This window comes from Ostrea edulis, chromosome 6 (assembly GCF_947568905.1).
Source record: "Ostrea edulis chromosome 6, xbOstEdul1.1, whole genome shotgun sequence".
Classification (NCBI taxonomy): Eukaryota; Metazoa; Mollusca; class Bivalvia; order Ostreida; family Ostreidae; genus Ostrea; species Ostrea edulis.
The window spans coordinates 17,120,771-17,139,258 of NC_079169.1; the positions used below are offsets into that span (position 1 = coordinate 17,120,771).

At 36.1% G+C, this 18,488-nt stretch overlaps 1 protein-coding gene across 1 annotated transcript; it reads left to right on the forward strand.

The window, feature by feature from the left end:
* The first annotated feature begins 8,936 nt into the window (after positions 1-8,936).
* Positions 8,937-17,357, forward strand: LOC125646749 (protein unc-93 homolog A-like). Its single transcript, XM_056141715.1, has 3 exons — positions 8,937-9,997; positions 10,987-11,254; positions 16,843-17,357. The coding sequence occupies exons 1-3, from the start codon at positions 9,113-9,115 to the stop codon at positions 17,127-17,129; spliced, it is 1,440 nt and encodes a 479-aa protein (XP_055997690.1). The 5' UTR covers positions 8,937-9,112; the 3' UTR covers positions 17,130-17,357.
* The last annotated feature ends 1,131 nt before the right edge of the window (positions 17,358-18,488 follow it).

The following is an 18,488-nucleotide window of genomic DNA, read 5'->3' on the forward strand; positions in this document are numbered from 1 at the left end:
GACTTGTGTGTTAACATAATGAAAAAATGAGTTTACTTGTACATATGAATACAATGAAAAAGTGAAGATAACAAACAGTGATCAATCAAAGGTGAAGATAACGAACAGTGATCAATCAAAGGTGAAGATAACGAACATTGATCCAAATCATCAATAAAATAAAGAATACAAATTTGAGAATCGGTCAAACACGAACTCAACTCCTGAATACATCAAAGGTGGGATCAGGTGCATAGGAGGAGTAAGCATTTGCTGTTGACCGGTCACCTTCGCCTTGAGCAGTCTAGTAAATTCGTAAAGGTTTTCAAATGAAATATTATACAAGACTTAAATTTGTTTATATATTGAGTCATATTGTTTCTAATTTTGATGTACCTTTAATGAATTTTAGATTAAATATACATTTATAACCATAGTATTTGATTTATTTCGCATATATAGATCTATGAACAGGCATGTATACTTGTAGCGTACATGCATTGTACATGTAAGAACTAATTTATAGAATTGACCTATTATCCAAACATACTAATGAAAGATAATGAACAGTGATCAATTTCATAACTCCTATAAGCAATACAAAATAGATAGTTGGGCAAACATGGGCCCCTGGATATACCAGAGGTGGGATCAGGTGCCTAGGAGGAGAAATCATCCCCTGCCAACTGGTCATTCCCGCCGTGAGACCTATATCCTGATCAGGTAAACGGAGTTATCCGTAGTCAAAATCAGTGTGCCAAGAACGGCCTAACAATCAGTATCAAACAAGTCAGACAACATTTGACCCAATGATAGGTTGTATTGGCAAACGATCATAAAAATTGCGAAATGCTGTCTTTAAACGGGACTGTTGGAACTCCTACACCATTTACTTGTTTGTCGGTGGCCTGCTTTGATTTAAAAACTGACCATAAGCAGAAGAAACTCCTGCCTATCGAATCAGTTGAGAGATATAAACACCATATGCAGGTTATAATGGAATATTGCTACATAAATATGGGAAGTTGATGATGGAGAAGCTGAAATCATCCCGTTTGTCATAAAGTAGAATTGTTAGTTTGCCGTTAATATCTACCTTCAATAAAATAGATAATAATATAAAATAGATATGATATACTGCTGGTGGACTGTTAGTCCCCGAGGATCTCTACAGCCCAGTAGCTAAGTACTTCGTTACTAGCTTGAAAATACGGATGTATATTTAATTGTTGTTATAAAATTTAGAAATTCAAAATTAAGGATTATCTCCCTCACGCACAGCTTTTATCCTTAGGCGAATTTGACGCCACTTTTTTGGCACACTGTTTTTCCCTATAATAGCTCTAAAACTTCATTGTTATTTCGGATTTCAAACATTTCGGTTGAGCATCACTGAAGAGACATTATTTGTAGAAATGCGCATCTGGTGCATCAAAAGTGGTACCGTATGCATGTACGTTTTACATTATGACCCCTGGGTCGAGGCCTCTGCTGGTGGACTGTTAGTCCCTGAGGGTCTCTACAGCCCAGTAGCTAAGTACTTCGTTACTAGCTTGAAAATACGGATGTATATTTAATTGCTGTGATAAAATTTTAAAATTTATTTCAAAATTAAGGATTATCTCCCTCACGCATAGCTCTTATCCTTAGACGAATTTGACTCCACTTTTTAACACACTGTTTTTCCCTATTATAGCTCTAAAACTTCATTGTTATTATTTCGGTTGAGCATCACTGAAGAGACATTATTTGTCGAAATGCGCATCTGGTGCATCAAAATTGGTACCGTATACGTTTTACATATATGGAACTGTAAAAATGGGTTTTTAATAATTCAGCATTTCAATTTAATTTGAGACAAACATTTGAGGTCAAATGATGATAATACGGTTACTAATTATTTTGTGGAAACTTTATGTGTAGGACCAGGGTGTAATGTTTTATGTATTTTACATGATTAAACATAAATTCTTATTATCATTTAAAGTAATAAAAATTGTATAAATACTGCATGTAGCCATAACAAAAATTAGATAATTTTATCTCAGCTTGTAATAAGAAAAATGCTTAAAATTTACCATAAAAGCACGTAGCATCGTTTTTTAGTGGGTAGGAGGTTAGTATCCCCCCACCCCCACCCCCACCCCCCCCCACCCCACACACACACCTCTAAAAGATGTTTTATTTTATCCAAACGTCATAAAAGAACATAAATGAAACTTAACGGTCCAGTTTCCAGGTCACATGACAACAAAGGTTGAAAACCGAAACATGCCCTTTTATTTCCGCGCGTCATCTTTCGATACGGTGAAAAGTACGGATTGTCACCACCTGCAGTAGTCTATGTCAAATATACAGCCCCAAGCCCAGTTCTTTTGCCAGCATCCTCGAACAGATATGATTTTTCACAAATGCAATTCTATCTGTGATGGGTACATATATAGCTTTGTCATAAGTCATGTTTTCTTGAATAATTATATTGGTCAAGTTCTACAAACTGCAACAAGAGTACTGCAAACGGTACAATATACGCCCGTCGGACAGTGAAATTCAACCTGGAAGCATATTATACACTCTGAATTGATACAACACACATTCTGAATAGAAAAGCCTTAAAGTGGGTCATGGTGCACCAATCCATAAAAAAATTAAATGTTTATTCGGTATATACATGCATACAAACATATATAGATACCAAGGATAACCCATGAAAGCTCGTAAACTTATATTTCCAATGGGGTCCTTTGATGCACGGATATATTTGCGCTTGGGGGTCATTTATGTGGGACGAAACCGGAGTACCCGGGGGAAACCCACGTGTCCGAGTGGGTGACCGCCATACCCTCTCACATACAACCACTGCCGATCACGGGGATTGAACTCGGGTCGCAGCGGTGAGAAGCGAGAGCGCTACCTCTGCGCTACTCGGACACCCTGACATGTGAACTGATTATGTATTTCTCTGAGAGTGAGGTTGAGACAAAATATCGGTGCAATATCTGTCTATGATGATAAAAAGTACAGGAAACCATTTGATCTACTTTTAACCCTAAAGTAGGTCATGGTGCACCAATTAAGTTGAAATGTTTGAAATGTGAACTGATTGTGTATTTCTCTGAAAGGGAGGTTGTGACTAAATTTCAGAGCTATACCTGTGATCATGCCAAAAAGATCTGGAAAACTGTTTGACCTACATCTACCCCAAACGTAGGTCGTAGTGCACCAATCCAGCTGAAATGTTAACTGCACTTGTTTTCCTCCGGTAGGAAGCCTTTGACTAAATATCAGGACAATAGCTTATTCATAATAAAAAGAGCCCGGAAAACTGTTTGATTTATTTTTCCAAAAAGTAGGTCAAGGATGGACCAATCCAGCTGAAATGCAAACCGAACTTGTATTTCTCTGAGAGGAAGCTTTTGACTAAATATTAGGGCAATATAGTGGACCAATCCAGCTGAAATGCAAACTGAACTTGTATTCCTCCAAGAGGAAGCCTTTGACTAAATTTCAGGGCAATATCTGTACCCATAATGAAAAAAGCCAGGAAAGCTGTTTGACCTACTTTTAGTCCTAATGTAGGTCACAGACGGACGGACCAATCCAGCTGAAATGCAAACTGAACTTGTATTTCTCTGAAAGGAAGCTTATGTGTCAATGTCAGGGCAATATGTATATCTCTAATGAAAAAAAAAAGGTTCGGAAAACTGTCTGACCTACTTATAGCCCTAAAGTAGGTCAAGGATGAACCAATCCAGCAGAAATACAAACTCACTTTTACAATTCTAGAGGGAGATGTTGTGATCAAATTTCAAAGTTGTACATGCATCTGTTACCGAAAAAAGTCCGGAAAACTAGACCCCAGATGGACGGACGGACAGCCAACCAGCCAGCCGGACAGACGCACGGACAGCGCCATAACAATAATACGTCCCGTCTAATGACGGGCGTATAGAAAGAGTGATTTTTTAAACAATCTCTTTAAAAAGTTGTATACATGTATATGTAATCATTTTACTCACAACCTGATTAAAAATGGGAAGCGTGAACAGCACACAACCGCTACCTGTATTTCTTTTTCCTTCTGAATGACTGGTAGTTGCACTGTATAATATAGTGTAACTATAATTATATGAGAGAAGGGAGCGTCTGTCAACAATTTATGACTTCCTTATATTGAAATCGCCTCTTTTTCTGAAATGTGAATCAATCCGATGAAACGTGGTGACCGCTGTCTCAAAGGCTGAAAAACTGACTATAAACGTTACATAGAAAGATACCAACACCGATCCAGGTAAATAAAATTCTACCGCTTTAACAGACATTCAAATCACCACACCATATGTGACTTTGCTGTATTTCAGTTTGAATGTTTTTTTATCATCTATTCGATGCAGCGTAGTGGCCGCTGTCTCAAGGAGAAGAACTATATTAAGCCGTTCTTGGCACACTGATTTTGACTACGGATAACTCCGTTTACCTGATCAGGAAATGGGGCTCACGGCGGGTGTGACCGGTCAACAGGGGATGCTTACTCCTCCTAGGCACCTGATCCCACCTCTGGTGTGTCCAGGGGTCCGTATTTGCCCAACTATTTATTTTGTATTGCGTATAGGAGTTATGAGATTCATCACTGTTCGTTATCTTCGCCTTGCATATAAACGTATGGAAATTTCTGAAGATACAATCACATAACAAAGTTAAAACTTCTTCAAACGCTTCAAATGATATTCAGATTACCACACCACATGTGATTTTACTGCATTTTAGTCTGAATGTTGTTTTTTTTAAATCTACATGACTTTTTCTTAATTTGAAAAACGGTTTCAAAGCATTCAACTGAAAACGACATATTGTATACTAACGGAATGTAATCTTTTAAAATTTAAAATATAATCTGGTGGATATGAAGTTATAGATATGAAAATGTTTCTGTACTCCAACAGTTGAACACGCAGTTTGTGTGAAACTCGTTAGGGAGAACAGCACGTATACGTGCGCCGTCCGATGGTCTGTCCCTTGTGATCAAACTAACTGTCTCAGGTTCATTACAGATGGACTGTCCCTCGTGATCAAACCAACTGTCTCAGGTTCATTACAGATGGACTGTCCCTCGTGATCAAACTAACTGTCTCAGGTTCATTACAGATGGACTGTCCCTCGTGCTGAAACTGTCTCGGGTTCATTACATCTTTGAATTTCTCCCAAAAATTCATACACACATCCATCATTCTAGACAAGAGGACCTCTCTGTTCACGTCACCAAGAGAATTCTCCATTTCTGCCGTTGACAAAAAGCTCATGAACTGTTGATTTATTCTGGGTAAAAGTTAAATAATTATATATCTGATATTATACAAAATTGATTTAAGCAATAAACATATCATTGAATTAAATTCATAAGGCAAAGCTACATGTACCATCAGGTAAGATCGTTTGTAAAAGACCCAGTTAGATGCACCGTGCCTCGCTCTGACTGAGGAGGGAATTGTCGCGGATAGATATTGTCACTGAACTATATCTATTTGTTTACTATCTAACCAAAGTAACCATAAATTTATTTTTTCACTCGTGAATATTTATGTTGAAAGTGAGTTATACACATAATCATATGTAAGGTGAAGATAACGAACAGTGATCAATCTCATAACTCCTATAATGTAAAACTTATACGGTACCAATTTTGATGCACCAGATGCGCATTTCGACAAATAATGTCTCTTCAGTGTAAGTAATACAAAATAGATAGTTGGGCAAACACGGACCCCTGGACACACCAGGGGTGGGATCAGGTGCCTAGGAGGAGTAAGCATCCCCTGTTGACTGGTCACACCCGCCGTGAGCCTCACATCCCGATCATGCAAACGGAGCCATCCGCAGTAAAAATTAGTGTGCCAAGAAATGATCCAATCATTTGTGTTTTAAATGATTATATGATAGTAATTGATTTCTTAGCACACAATATTGTTAGCATAATATTTGACGTCATATGACACTACAATTTCGTTACGTTGACTTTGTTATCATTTTTACAGATGTAAACTCCGTGCGCCCTATATCCTGATCAGGTAGACGGAGTTATTCGTAGTCAAAATCAGTGTGCCAAGAACGGCCTAACAATCGGTATGAAACACGTCAGACTGCATTTGACCCATTGATAGGTTGTATCGACAAACTAGATTGTTATAACGACCATAGAATTTGCGAAATGCTTATTTCAATCGAGACCGTTGAAACAGCGAACTTGGCATTAACTCTACTTTTGGTAATCGTACTTATACTCCAATTTCCCTTTCAAAACATGAAATTCCTCAAAGCCATGCTTCAGGTTTAGACACATTTAATATCCCACTCGGTGGGTCGAATGATTATGAGTTACCGTACGTATACTGGATTAACTACATAAAAACTCTTACAAACAAAGATGCATCGCTTGATTCAGTAAGTGCTCTACCAAGCCCCTATCTTTGCTCCTCACGAAAATATCAACAGATGTGAAGGAAAAACTTTAAACTTACTGTGCGACTACATATGACAGAAGTGGTGTAAATCAAATGTGAAAACTTTTCTCAGATCAACAACATCAAAACCTATGACTTTTCAACACATTACATGATAAATTAAAGAATAGACTTTTTGACATCATAGACAGTTGTTTCTTCAACAAAAAAGGAAAACGGAAATATTCATATCTAGTGATCAGTCATCCAAAAAATTACTTGGTATGACAGCACTTTGATTCCACGCACAAGTATTCTGAAGTTGAAATAAAAAATATGCTATAGTTCCTGATTAACAATATCTCCGTGGTCTTTGGTGATCAGGTCTTCCAACAGTCTATTGGAATTCCCATGTGCACGAAATATGCTCCTTTATTAGCTGACCTGTTTTTATAATCCTATGAAGTAGAATTCATTCAGAAATTTCTACATGAGAAGAAAAAATCTCCTGCTTTGGCCATCAATTCGACATGTAGATATATCGACGACATTTCATTTATTAACAATAATAACTTTTTTTCATACGTCGATTCGATATATCCCTGCGAGCTCGAAATCAAAGTCGTCCTTTTCTACTTCATACTTATATATTTTATTGAAAGCAGACATTAACGACAAACTCACAACTCAACTTTATGACAAACGCGATGATTTCAGCTGCTCCATCTTCAACTTCCCATATTTATGCAGCAATATTCCATTATCACCTGCATGCAAGGTGAAGATAACGAACAGTGATCAATCTCATAACTCCTACAAGCAATACAAAATAGATAGTTGGGCATAAGCGAAAGATGTCGATATTTCATTTCGATCACGGCATGTTCCTCAAGGTAACTACATGTAGTTGCAGATTTAGGATTTTGATACGGAAGGGAGAATTGTTTGCCTCGTTTGATTTGGCTATGACTGTGGGAAATGCCCAACATTTTAGTCGATATTATGAAAATTGCTAACTATGAAAGGACATTGTACCGGTTCGGATAACTTTTAACTTTATAATTTATCAATGTCGACGTATTGGTGGGTGTGGCCGGTCTACAGGGGATGTTTACTCCTCCTAGGCACCTGATCCCAACTCTGGTATATCCAGTGGTCCGTGTTTGCTCAACTCTCTATTTTGTATTGCTTATAGGAGTTATGGGATTGATCGCTATTCGTTATCTTCACCTTTCATCAAAACCAAATTCCAAATGATTTGAGTGCATCTTTCACCTGTGACGAGATGATAAACAACTGAAAATCTAGCGGATAATAATAGTTCTATGCAAGGTGTATGATGACGTAATAGTTAAGTGAGGGATTTCCCCACGTGATACGATGTTTGTTTATGAAAGGTGTAGATAACGAACAGTCATCAATCTCATACCTCCTATAAGCAATAAAAAAAATAGACAGTTGGGCAAACACGGACCCCTCGACACACCAGAGATTAAGTGCCTGGGAGGAGTAAGCAGTCCCTGTCGAACCGCCAACGTGAGTCCTATATCAGGTAAACGGAGTTATCCGTAGTCAAAATCAGTGTGTCAAGAACGGCCCAACAATCGGTATGAAACAAGACAAACACTCTTTTGAAAGAAAGAAGATTTATAGCTGCTATGATATTCAATTAAATCGGGGACCTTTTCTTGGTCTAAAATAGAATTATCTATAATTGTTATACCATGAAACTGAATTATGGTCACTTCACTTGTTCTTAGAGAGAATATAAAAGTTCCGAAATTCTGGGATCCCTCGAACATTCAATTGTCGACATATCTCTATAATGTAGTACTCAAATAACTTAACTTTATGGCAATCGGGATATCAATACTCACGTTCAATGATATATCGATTCGATATATCCCAGTGAACTCAACGCACGCCACGGAGTCTTCCTCATCTGCTACATACTTACTGGACATTATTAGATGTTAACGATAAACAGATAACTCATCTTGATGACTAACGGGATGAAGACAGCTTTCCCCATTGTCAATATCACCTATTCATTTTCATTTGCAATGGTGTTTATGTATCTCCATTCAATCGATACACAAGAGCATGTTCTGCGTATAATATGTTTTGAAATCGAGGCAGGCTGCTTGAAAATACGTTGATGTTACAAGAGCTTTAACAGTCTCAGTTAAGGTCAACATTTTGCAAATTACATTTTAACGATCTAAATTATTTACTAATACAACATGTCACGTGAGTCAAATGCTATCTGAATTGTTTAATACCATTTATTATGCCGTTCTTGGCACACTGACTTTGACTACGGATAACTCCGTTTACATGATCAAGATATAAGGTTCATGGCGGGTGTTTTTTGTCGACAGGGGATGCTTACTCCTCCTAGGCACCTGATCCCACCTCTGGTATGTCCAGGTGTCCGTGGTTCCCCTACTCTTAATTCTTTATAGGGATTATGAGATTGATCACTGTTCATTATCTTTATCATTTCATTAATCCGTTTCTTACAAGTGAAAAATATTTATGTTCGCTCTCTGTTTTACAAACGTTCCACTCCAGTAGATCCACCAACATGTATGTTCAGGTTTACCGATTGCATGCTGCAAACGCACGTACATGTAGTCCAACTGATAAGGTTAACCTGATAACAAACATTATTCACCTAGATACCTTTATACGACATGTGTTCTCCAAACTGTTTCGCTAGTGAAAATAATCTGTCTGGAAAAGAGAAACGAACTGTTATAATATTATCGATTATTTTTGTGGTTGTTTTCAGTGGGTTTGATGGCATGCAAAACTTGCAGAGTACCCTTAACAACGAGTCAGGACGAGGAGTGATTTCTCTTTCGGTTGTTTATGGATGTTTTGTGTTATCCTCATTTTTTGCCCCGTCATTCATCCGGGTTCTGACGGCTAAGGGTTGTTTAATCATATGTTGTGTATCTCATGTGGTGTATGCAGCTAGTAATCTCTACCCAGTGTTCTGGACGCTATTATCAGCCTCTGCTTTTGTTGGATTAACTTCCGGTGCATTATGGACCTCACAAGGGATGTATATATCTCAGTGTGCAATATCATTCTCTCAAACCAAAAACGTTCCAGTGAAGGAAATATTTGGAAAATTCCATGGTATATTTTACTTCAGTTACGCATTTCCTAGAATACTTGGAAACTCTCTTTCTTCTATTATTTTGATGCAAAGCCATTACAATGAAACCACTACTAATTCTTCCGAGACTGGAGAGATAATTACGTGTGGAGCGGATTTATGTCCAGAAATGTCAATGGCACAGGTATCACTCGAAGAACCAGATCCATTGACCGTTAAGATACTCATGGCTGCATTCACAACTTTAAGTATCATCGGTCTCTTCCTGTGCATTTTCTTATTACCACCACTTCCAATTACTGTGACGTCATCACAGAAGAGTGTCTGTAGAAAAATGCTCTCTTCTTCCTGTTCATGTCTTCGGTTGAACACAGATGTAGCGATGATCCTTTTTATCCCATCTGTTGTGTTGTTCTCATTTGTGGAGTCCTTCAGTTGGATTGATATCCCCAAGGTACATCATTTAATTTTATTAATGGATCAGCTAAACATTTACATTTCTTGGTGCATTTTTATTTGTATTTGATATATGATGTGAGGAGCCGAAATTCTCTCCTATATAGAAGAATTGAAACATGTATTCTAGGCAATCATCAAATGCTCAAATTGTTAGATGTTATACATGAATGGTAAATTATTTCCATGGCAGGAAGTTTTAATCTTCTAGATTTTAAGATTGATCAAATATTCATTGAGGAGGGATGATTTCAGCTTCTCCATCGTCAACTTCCCATATTTATGCAGCACTATTCCATTATCACCTGCATATGGTGTTTATGTCTCTCAACTGATTCGATACGTAAGAGCTTGTTCTGCATATAACCAGTTTTTAAATCTAGACAGACTACTGAGAAACAAATTGATGTTACAGGGGTTTCAACAGTCTCGTTTAAAATCAGCAATTCGCAAATCATTTGGCCTTTATCAGAATAATTTGTGGATGACTGATCACAAGCTATGAGTTTCATTTTTATTGAGGAAGCGGCTGCCTATGATGTCAAAAAATCCTAGTCTTTAATTTATTGTGAGATGGTACAAAATAATGTTTTAGGAAAGTTTATTGATTTTTTAGTTCTTTGGAATTTCTTGAGAATTCACATTTGATTTAGATCACTTCTATACTGTGGAACAATCAGCTCAACTTTCTCATTTATAGCAGTTATATATAGTTAATGAGGAAAACATATAGGGATTTGGTAGAACGTTTCCTGGATCCTGCAATGTATCCTTGAGAAGCGTTTTTAAAAATGTTCTGGAATGTAGTATAGGTACAATGCAAAAGGTGTTCACACCTATATCAGCTGGTGGTATGGTGTATATTCCATCGTATATCAGTGTATATCAAAAATATTCTTTTAGACCGAAATCTACATGTCTGAAATTGAGGGAAATATTGTCGAAGGTAAAACAAAAACAAACTCACATTCAGTGCTTTATTCTTAGGCCTATATCAGCTGCCCCTTTGGTGTAGAGTTTGTCGGATTTTTCATGGCCTTGAATGGAGTTATGAATGGGATTTCGTCCTTCCTTCTTCCAAGACTGGCCAATCGTATCGGCAGAAAGTACGTAATGGCGTCTCTAATTATTGGTATCACCGCTGTGCACGTTGGTTTCTTGGTATGGACGACTACTGATGATGGACTACCACAAATAATAGGGATCATCGCCGTGCATGGACTGTTGGAAGGGGGGTTCTGCACACTTCTAGTTGGTAAGTAGGAGTATGATGTACCGGTATAGTTTTCATTTCATCAGTGACTATTTGCAATCATTGCCTTGCATGGACTGCTGGAAGGGGAGTTCTGCACACTTCTAGTTGGTAAGTAGGAGTATGATGTACCGGTATCGTTTTCATTTCATCAGTGACTATTTGCAATCATTGCCTTGCATGGACTGCTGGAAGGGGGGTTCTGCACACTTCTAGTTGGTAAGTAGGAGTTTGATGTACCGGTATAGTTTTCATTTCATCAGTGACTATTTGCAATCATTGCCTTGCATGGACTGTTGGAAGGGAGGTTCTGCACACTTCTAGTTGGTAAGTAGGAGGATGATGTACCGGTATAGTTTTCATTTCATCAGTGCCTATTTGCAATCATTGCCTTGCATGGACTGTTGGAAGGGGGGTTCTGCACACTTCTAGTTGGTAAGTAGGAGTATGATGTACCGGTATAGTTTTCATTTCATCAGTGACTATTTGACTGTTGGAAGGGGGGGGGGGGGGTCTGCACACTTCTAGTTGGTAAGTAGAAGGAGTATGATGTACCGGTATAGTTTTCATTTCATCAGTGACTCTTTGCACTTCACATAAGATGCAGTATTTTAATTTAACAGTAGGCTGACTGTTGTATTAAATGTTTTGATGACTTTCTTGAAAGCAAATTAAACTAAGCTTTTAGTGATCAGTCATCCAAAAAATTACTTTGTTTACCAACACTCTGATTTCACGCACAAGTACTCAAATAAAGAATATGCTGGAATTCCTCATTGACAATATCTTCGTAGACTTTGATGATAAGGCCTTCCAATAGTCTTTTGGAATTCCCATGGGCATGAATTCTGCTCCTTTGATAGCTGACCTGTTTTTATATTCTTATAAAGCAGAATTTATTTTTTAAAAATCTTCTTTATGAGAAGACAAAATATCTTCCCGTGGTTTTCAATTCGAAATCTAACATCTAGATATATCGACGACGTTTTACCTATTTTATCGATCACTGTTTGTTATCTTCATCTTTCTATTAAAAATAACAATTTTCATTCATATGTCGATTCGCTATATCCATGTGAACTCGAAATAAAAGACACCACAGAGTTGTCCACTCTGCTTCATACTTAGATATTTCATTTACAATAGATATTAACGGCAAAGTAACACCTCAACTTTTTGACAAACGCGATGGTTTCAGCTTCTCAGTTGTAAACTTTCCATCTTTATAAAGCAATATTCCATCCACATTTGCATATGGTGTGTACATATCTCAAGTGATTCGATACGCAAGAGCTTGTTTTGCCTAAAACCAGTTTTTAAATCGAGGCAGTCTACTGACAAAGTAGTTGATGGTGCAGAGGTGTCAACAGTCTTCTTTAAAGTCAGCATTTCGCAAATTCTATGGTCGTTATAACGATCTAGTTTGCCAATATAACCTATCATTAGGTCACATTCTGTCTGACGTCTTTCATACCGAGTGTTAGGATGTTGTTGGCACACTGAGTTATGAGATTGATCACTGTTCGATATCTTCACCTATTCCTTATTATTATAGGAGTTATGAAATTGATCACTGTTCGATATCTTCACCCATTCCTTATCATTATAGGAGTTATGAGATTGATCACTGTTCGCTATCTTCACCTATTCCTTATTATTATAGGAGTTATGAGATTGATCACTGTTCGATATCTTCATCTATTCCTTATTATTATAGGAGTTATGAGATTGATCACTGTTCGATATCTTCACCTTTTCTTGAATGCTGATTAAACGATGCTTTATACACATATATCCTACACATGTACTTATGTATGTTATAAGTTACATATATCCTACACATGTACATACAGGGTGTCCCAAAACATGCGTTACACTTTTAATCAACTATAACGTTATCAAAACAAAAGCAATTACAAAGATATTTTGTCAACATCTAGTGTATTTTAAAATATAAATTTTATTTGACAAAATTTCGGGAAATTCTGTTAAATAGTCAGTTAATTATGACGTCATCCCATTTTCAAGATGGAACCTTCATGTGAACAGCTGGCAGAAATTGTCAAACTTTACTATGAGTGTAAATCTGCTACTTTAGTCATTAGAACCATGAGAAAACAACATCCTGGAATAAAAGTGCTCAACAGAATGCTAATTTACAGACTTGTGAGGAAGTTTGAATTTAAAGGCACCACAAATGACACAAGACGCAATTCTGGTATTGGAGACCAAGGAGTGCCCGTACCAAAGAGAACATTGATGCCATTGATAGAGTTATTACTGAAACTCCACAAAATCAGTTGGACGGGTATTGCATGAACTGAATGACACCGTTAGCAAATCTAGTATTCATAGAATGCTCAAATTTGATTTAAAATTGATTCCATACAAGATAAGTGTGATGCAGCATTTAAAAGAGACAGACATTAGAAGTCCTTTAGAGTTTGCCCATTGCATTTTAAGTAGAGCCGACTCTGAAAATTTTACAGATGCCATATGGTTTTCCGATGAGGCCCACTTCCATCTTAATAATGTTGTCAATAAACAGAATTTTAGATTCTGGGGTTCGGCGAAACCCAATTTTTATGTGGAAAAACCTCTTCACTGTGAGAAAGTTACTGTATGGGCTGCATTAAATTCAAGCGGAATAATTGGCCCTTTTTCTTCGAAGACACCGAAGGCGATGCAGTGACGGTAAATTCTGAACGATACTTAAAGTTAATAAAATCAAAATTTCTACCAGCTCTTAGACGAAAAGTTATAAATTTCGATAATGTGTGGTTTCAACAGGACGGTGCTACGCCACACACTGCAGGTTATGTTCTTCAGTGGCTTGACAACACGTTTGGTGATCAATACATTTCTTATCGTACTGCAAATGTTTGGCCACCGCACTCCCCCGATCTGAACCCCCTTGATTTCTTCTTGCGGGGTTATCTAAAACACAGAGTGTACTCTCCTTCCCCACAAACAACAAAAGACTTAAAAACAGCAATTACACGAGAAATAAGATCAATCCCTGTTGATACATGTAAAGCTGTGGTAAAAAACTTCAGAAATCGTGTTCAAATAATGTTAAAGACAAAGGGACGTCATTTGGAACATATGTTGTAAAATGACATATATTATTCCGAAGAAAGTTTTTGTTGATTAACAAGGAAGCTGTGACAAATGTATGCATTGACAAAAAATTTAAATCCTTTTTGATATATGTTGTAAATTTCATAATTGTAACTTAAGGTATTAAAATTTTATAACAGTTTAAAAGTGTAACATATGTTTTGGATCACCCTGTATGTATGTTATAAGTTACATATATCCTACACATGTATGTATGTATGTTATAAGTTACATATATCCTACACATGTATGTATGTATGTTATAAGTTACATATATCCTACACATGTACGTATGTATGTTATAAGTTACATATATCCTACACATGTACGTATGTATGTTATAAGTTACATATATCCTACACATGTATGTATGTATGTTATAAGGTACATATATCCTACACATGTATGTATGTATGTTATAAGTTACATATATGTATGTTATAAGTTACATATATCCTATACATGTACGTATGTATGTTATAAGTTACATATATCCTACACATGTACGTATGTATGTTATAAGTTACATATATCCTATACATGTATGTTATAAGTTACATATATCATACACATGTACGTATGTATGTTATAAGTTACATATATCCTACACATGTACGTATGTATGTTATAAGTTACATATATCATACACATGTACATATGTATGTTATAAGTTACATATATGTATGTTATAAGTTACATATATGTATGTTATAAGTTACATATATCCTATACATGTACGTATGTATGTTATAAGTTACATATATCCTACACATGTACGTATGTATGTTATAAGTTACATATATCCTACACATGTATGTTATAAGTTACATATATCCTACACATGTACGTATGTATGTTATAAGTTACATATATGTATGTTATAAGTTACATATATGTATGTTATAAGTTACATATATCCTACACATGTACGTATGTATGTTATAAGCTACATATATCCTACACATGTATGTTATAAGTTACATATATCCTACACATGTACATATGTATGTTATAAGTTACATATATGTATGTTATAAGTTACATATATGTATGTTATAAGTTACATATATCCTATACATGTACGTATGTATGTTATAAGCTACATATATCCTACACATGTACGTATGTATGTTATAAGTTACATATATCCTACACATGTACGTATGTATGTTATAAGTTACATATATCCTACACATGTACGTATGTATGTTATAAGTAACATATATCCTACACATGTACGTATGTATGTTATAAGTTACATATATCCTACACATGTATGTATGTATGTTATAAGTTACATATATCTTACAATGTATGTATGAATGTTATAAGTTACATATATCCTACACATGTACCTTTGTATGTTATAAGTTACATATATCCTACACATGTACGTATGTATGTTATAAGTTACATATATCCTACACATGTATGTATGTATGTTATAAGTTACATATATCCTACACATGTACGTATGTATGTTATAAGTTACATATATCCTACACATGTACGTATGTATGTTATAAGTTACATATATGTATATTATAAGTTACATATATCCTACACATGTACATATGTATGTTATAAGTTACATATATCATACACATGTACATATGTATGTTATAAGTTACATATATCCTATATATGTACGTATGTATGTTATAAGTTACATATATGTATGTTATAAGTTACATATATCCTACACATGTACGTATGTATGTTATAAGTTACATATATCCTACACATGTATGTATGTATGTTATAAATTACATATATCCTACACATGTACATAGTATACTGTGTGTTACATCAGATCAGAATGTACATTGTCTACTACGCATGCGAGTTAATGTCCGTTGCAGTCCCCTTTATGCAAATGTGAATTTAAAAAAATAGATCTATAAAATTGAATTTATTTATTGATTTTTTTAAAATTCGTACTCAAGTCGTATGACGCGAGATATGTTTAACACAGATGTCAAGTGACTTCATGCCACAGAACTGAGAATATGAAATCTACACTAACATTTGAACATTCTCAGAATATTTAAAAGCTACTTTTGATAGATATAATGTATTTCAATCATCTCATTTGCATAGAAATATTTATTTTTAGCCTAAATTCACTTTCATATATATGTATTATGTACACATATTCCTACTACATATTTCTATTCAACATAAAAAAAATACCTGATCAGGATATGGGGCTCAGGGCGAGCGTTACCGGTGGACAGAGATGCTTACGCCTCTTAGGCACCTGATCCCACCTCTGGTGTTTCCAGGGGTCCGTGTTTGCCTAACTCTCTATTTCGTATTGCTTATTGGAGTTATGAGATTGATCACTGTTCGTTATCTTCACCTTTCATGAAGGATACTAGTATTTGAAATCCTGTTGAATATCATGAATAATCACTGTTTGTTATCTTCACCTTTTCATGTTATTATACATAATTATTTTCCACTTTCAGCATTATTGTCATTCATGTACGCAGAAAATACGGACGCCTCTTTCGCCAGCTTCACGACATGGAAAGCATTAGGCAACACAGTCAACATTGGTCTTGCCTACTATTTGTGTGAAAGATCAAGATTATACATCATATTTGCCCTTTGTACACTTTCCATAATCTCCTATGTCGCCCTGGATATACATCTGCAAAAGAAAACAAAATTGACAGAGGTTGATTATGAAGAGGAGAATGAGACCATTAATGTAGAATTAAGGGGTGCAGAGGATTCAAGCGACAAAAAGTAGGAGAGCTTTGGTAGAAATGTCTTTATTACAGTTTTATATCTCGTAGGCACCTAATCCCACCTCTGGTATATCAAGGGGTACGTGTTTGCCCAACTCTCTATTTTGTATTGCTTATAAGAGTTATGAGATTGATCACTGTTCCTTATCTTGGACCTTTCATCTGTAACTCACCTTAGGGTATATTGGTTGTGGAAACTGGAAAATTGAATTAAATGTTTATATCCAAAATAGTGTTTCGTTTTTGTTGCATTTTCGTATTTCCTCGCAATTCAAGATGCTTATGAAGAACGCAAATTGTCCAAAAGAACTTGTATTTTTGGTATCAAAACTAGCTATTTCTTCTGTCCGGTTAGATTGGTTCTCTTCTGTCCGGTTAGATTGGTTTTCTTCTGTCCGGTTAGATTAGTTCTCTTCTGTCAGATTAGATTAGTTCTCTTCTGTCCGGTTAGACTGGTTCTCTTCTGTCAGATTAGATTAGTTCTCTTCTGTCCGGTTAGACTGGTTCTCTTCTGTCAGATTAGATTAGTTCTCTTCTGTCCGGTTAGATTGGTTCTCTTCTGTCAGATTAGATTAGTTCTCTTCTGTCCGGTTAGATTGGTTCTCTTCTGTCCGGTTAGATTGGTTCTCTTCTGTCCGGTTAGATTGGTTCTCTTCTGTCAGATTAGATTAGTTCTCTTCTGTCAGGTAAGACTGGTTCCGTAGGCCTACACATTTGTTGATTTCTCATGTTTACAGAAACACTTTTTGGCATTCCCTACACTTCATTCCGTGGGATATGGAATGTTTTCTTAAAGTCTTTTCTGCTTATATTCCGGTAATCATAGCCACCTTCACATAAAATTTGATCTAACTTTAAATTACTAAAATTGATACATTGAATAATTTATTTCAAATTGGAGGAAATTCCGAATGGAGGGGTAAAAAAGGTTGTTAATATTTGTTTGGTTATTTCTTGTGGTCCTTGAATTTCATTTTCAGGAAAAGTCAAAACATTCATAATAAAAGATAATCTACACAGAATTTGGTTTCGGTCTGTTGATTTTTCACTAAGTTATGACCCTTGGACTTAGAAAAATAGCATAAATTAACCGCTTAACTGATCAAGATATAGGGCTCACGGTGATTGTGACCGGTTGACAGGGGATGCTTACTCCTCCTAGGCACCTGATCCCACCTCTGGTGTGTCCAGGGGTCCGTGCTTGTCCAACTCTCTATTTTGTATTGCTTGTAGGATTTATGAGATTGATCACTGTTCATTATCTTCACTTTTCATCAACACTCCCTACTACAGCAAAACATTTATTACATAAGTCAAATATAGATTGATTCTCATGGCCCATTCCGCGAGATATGCTGATT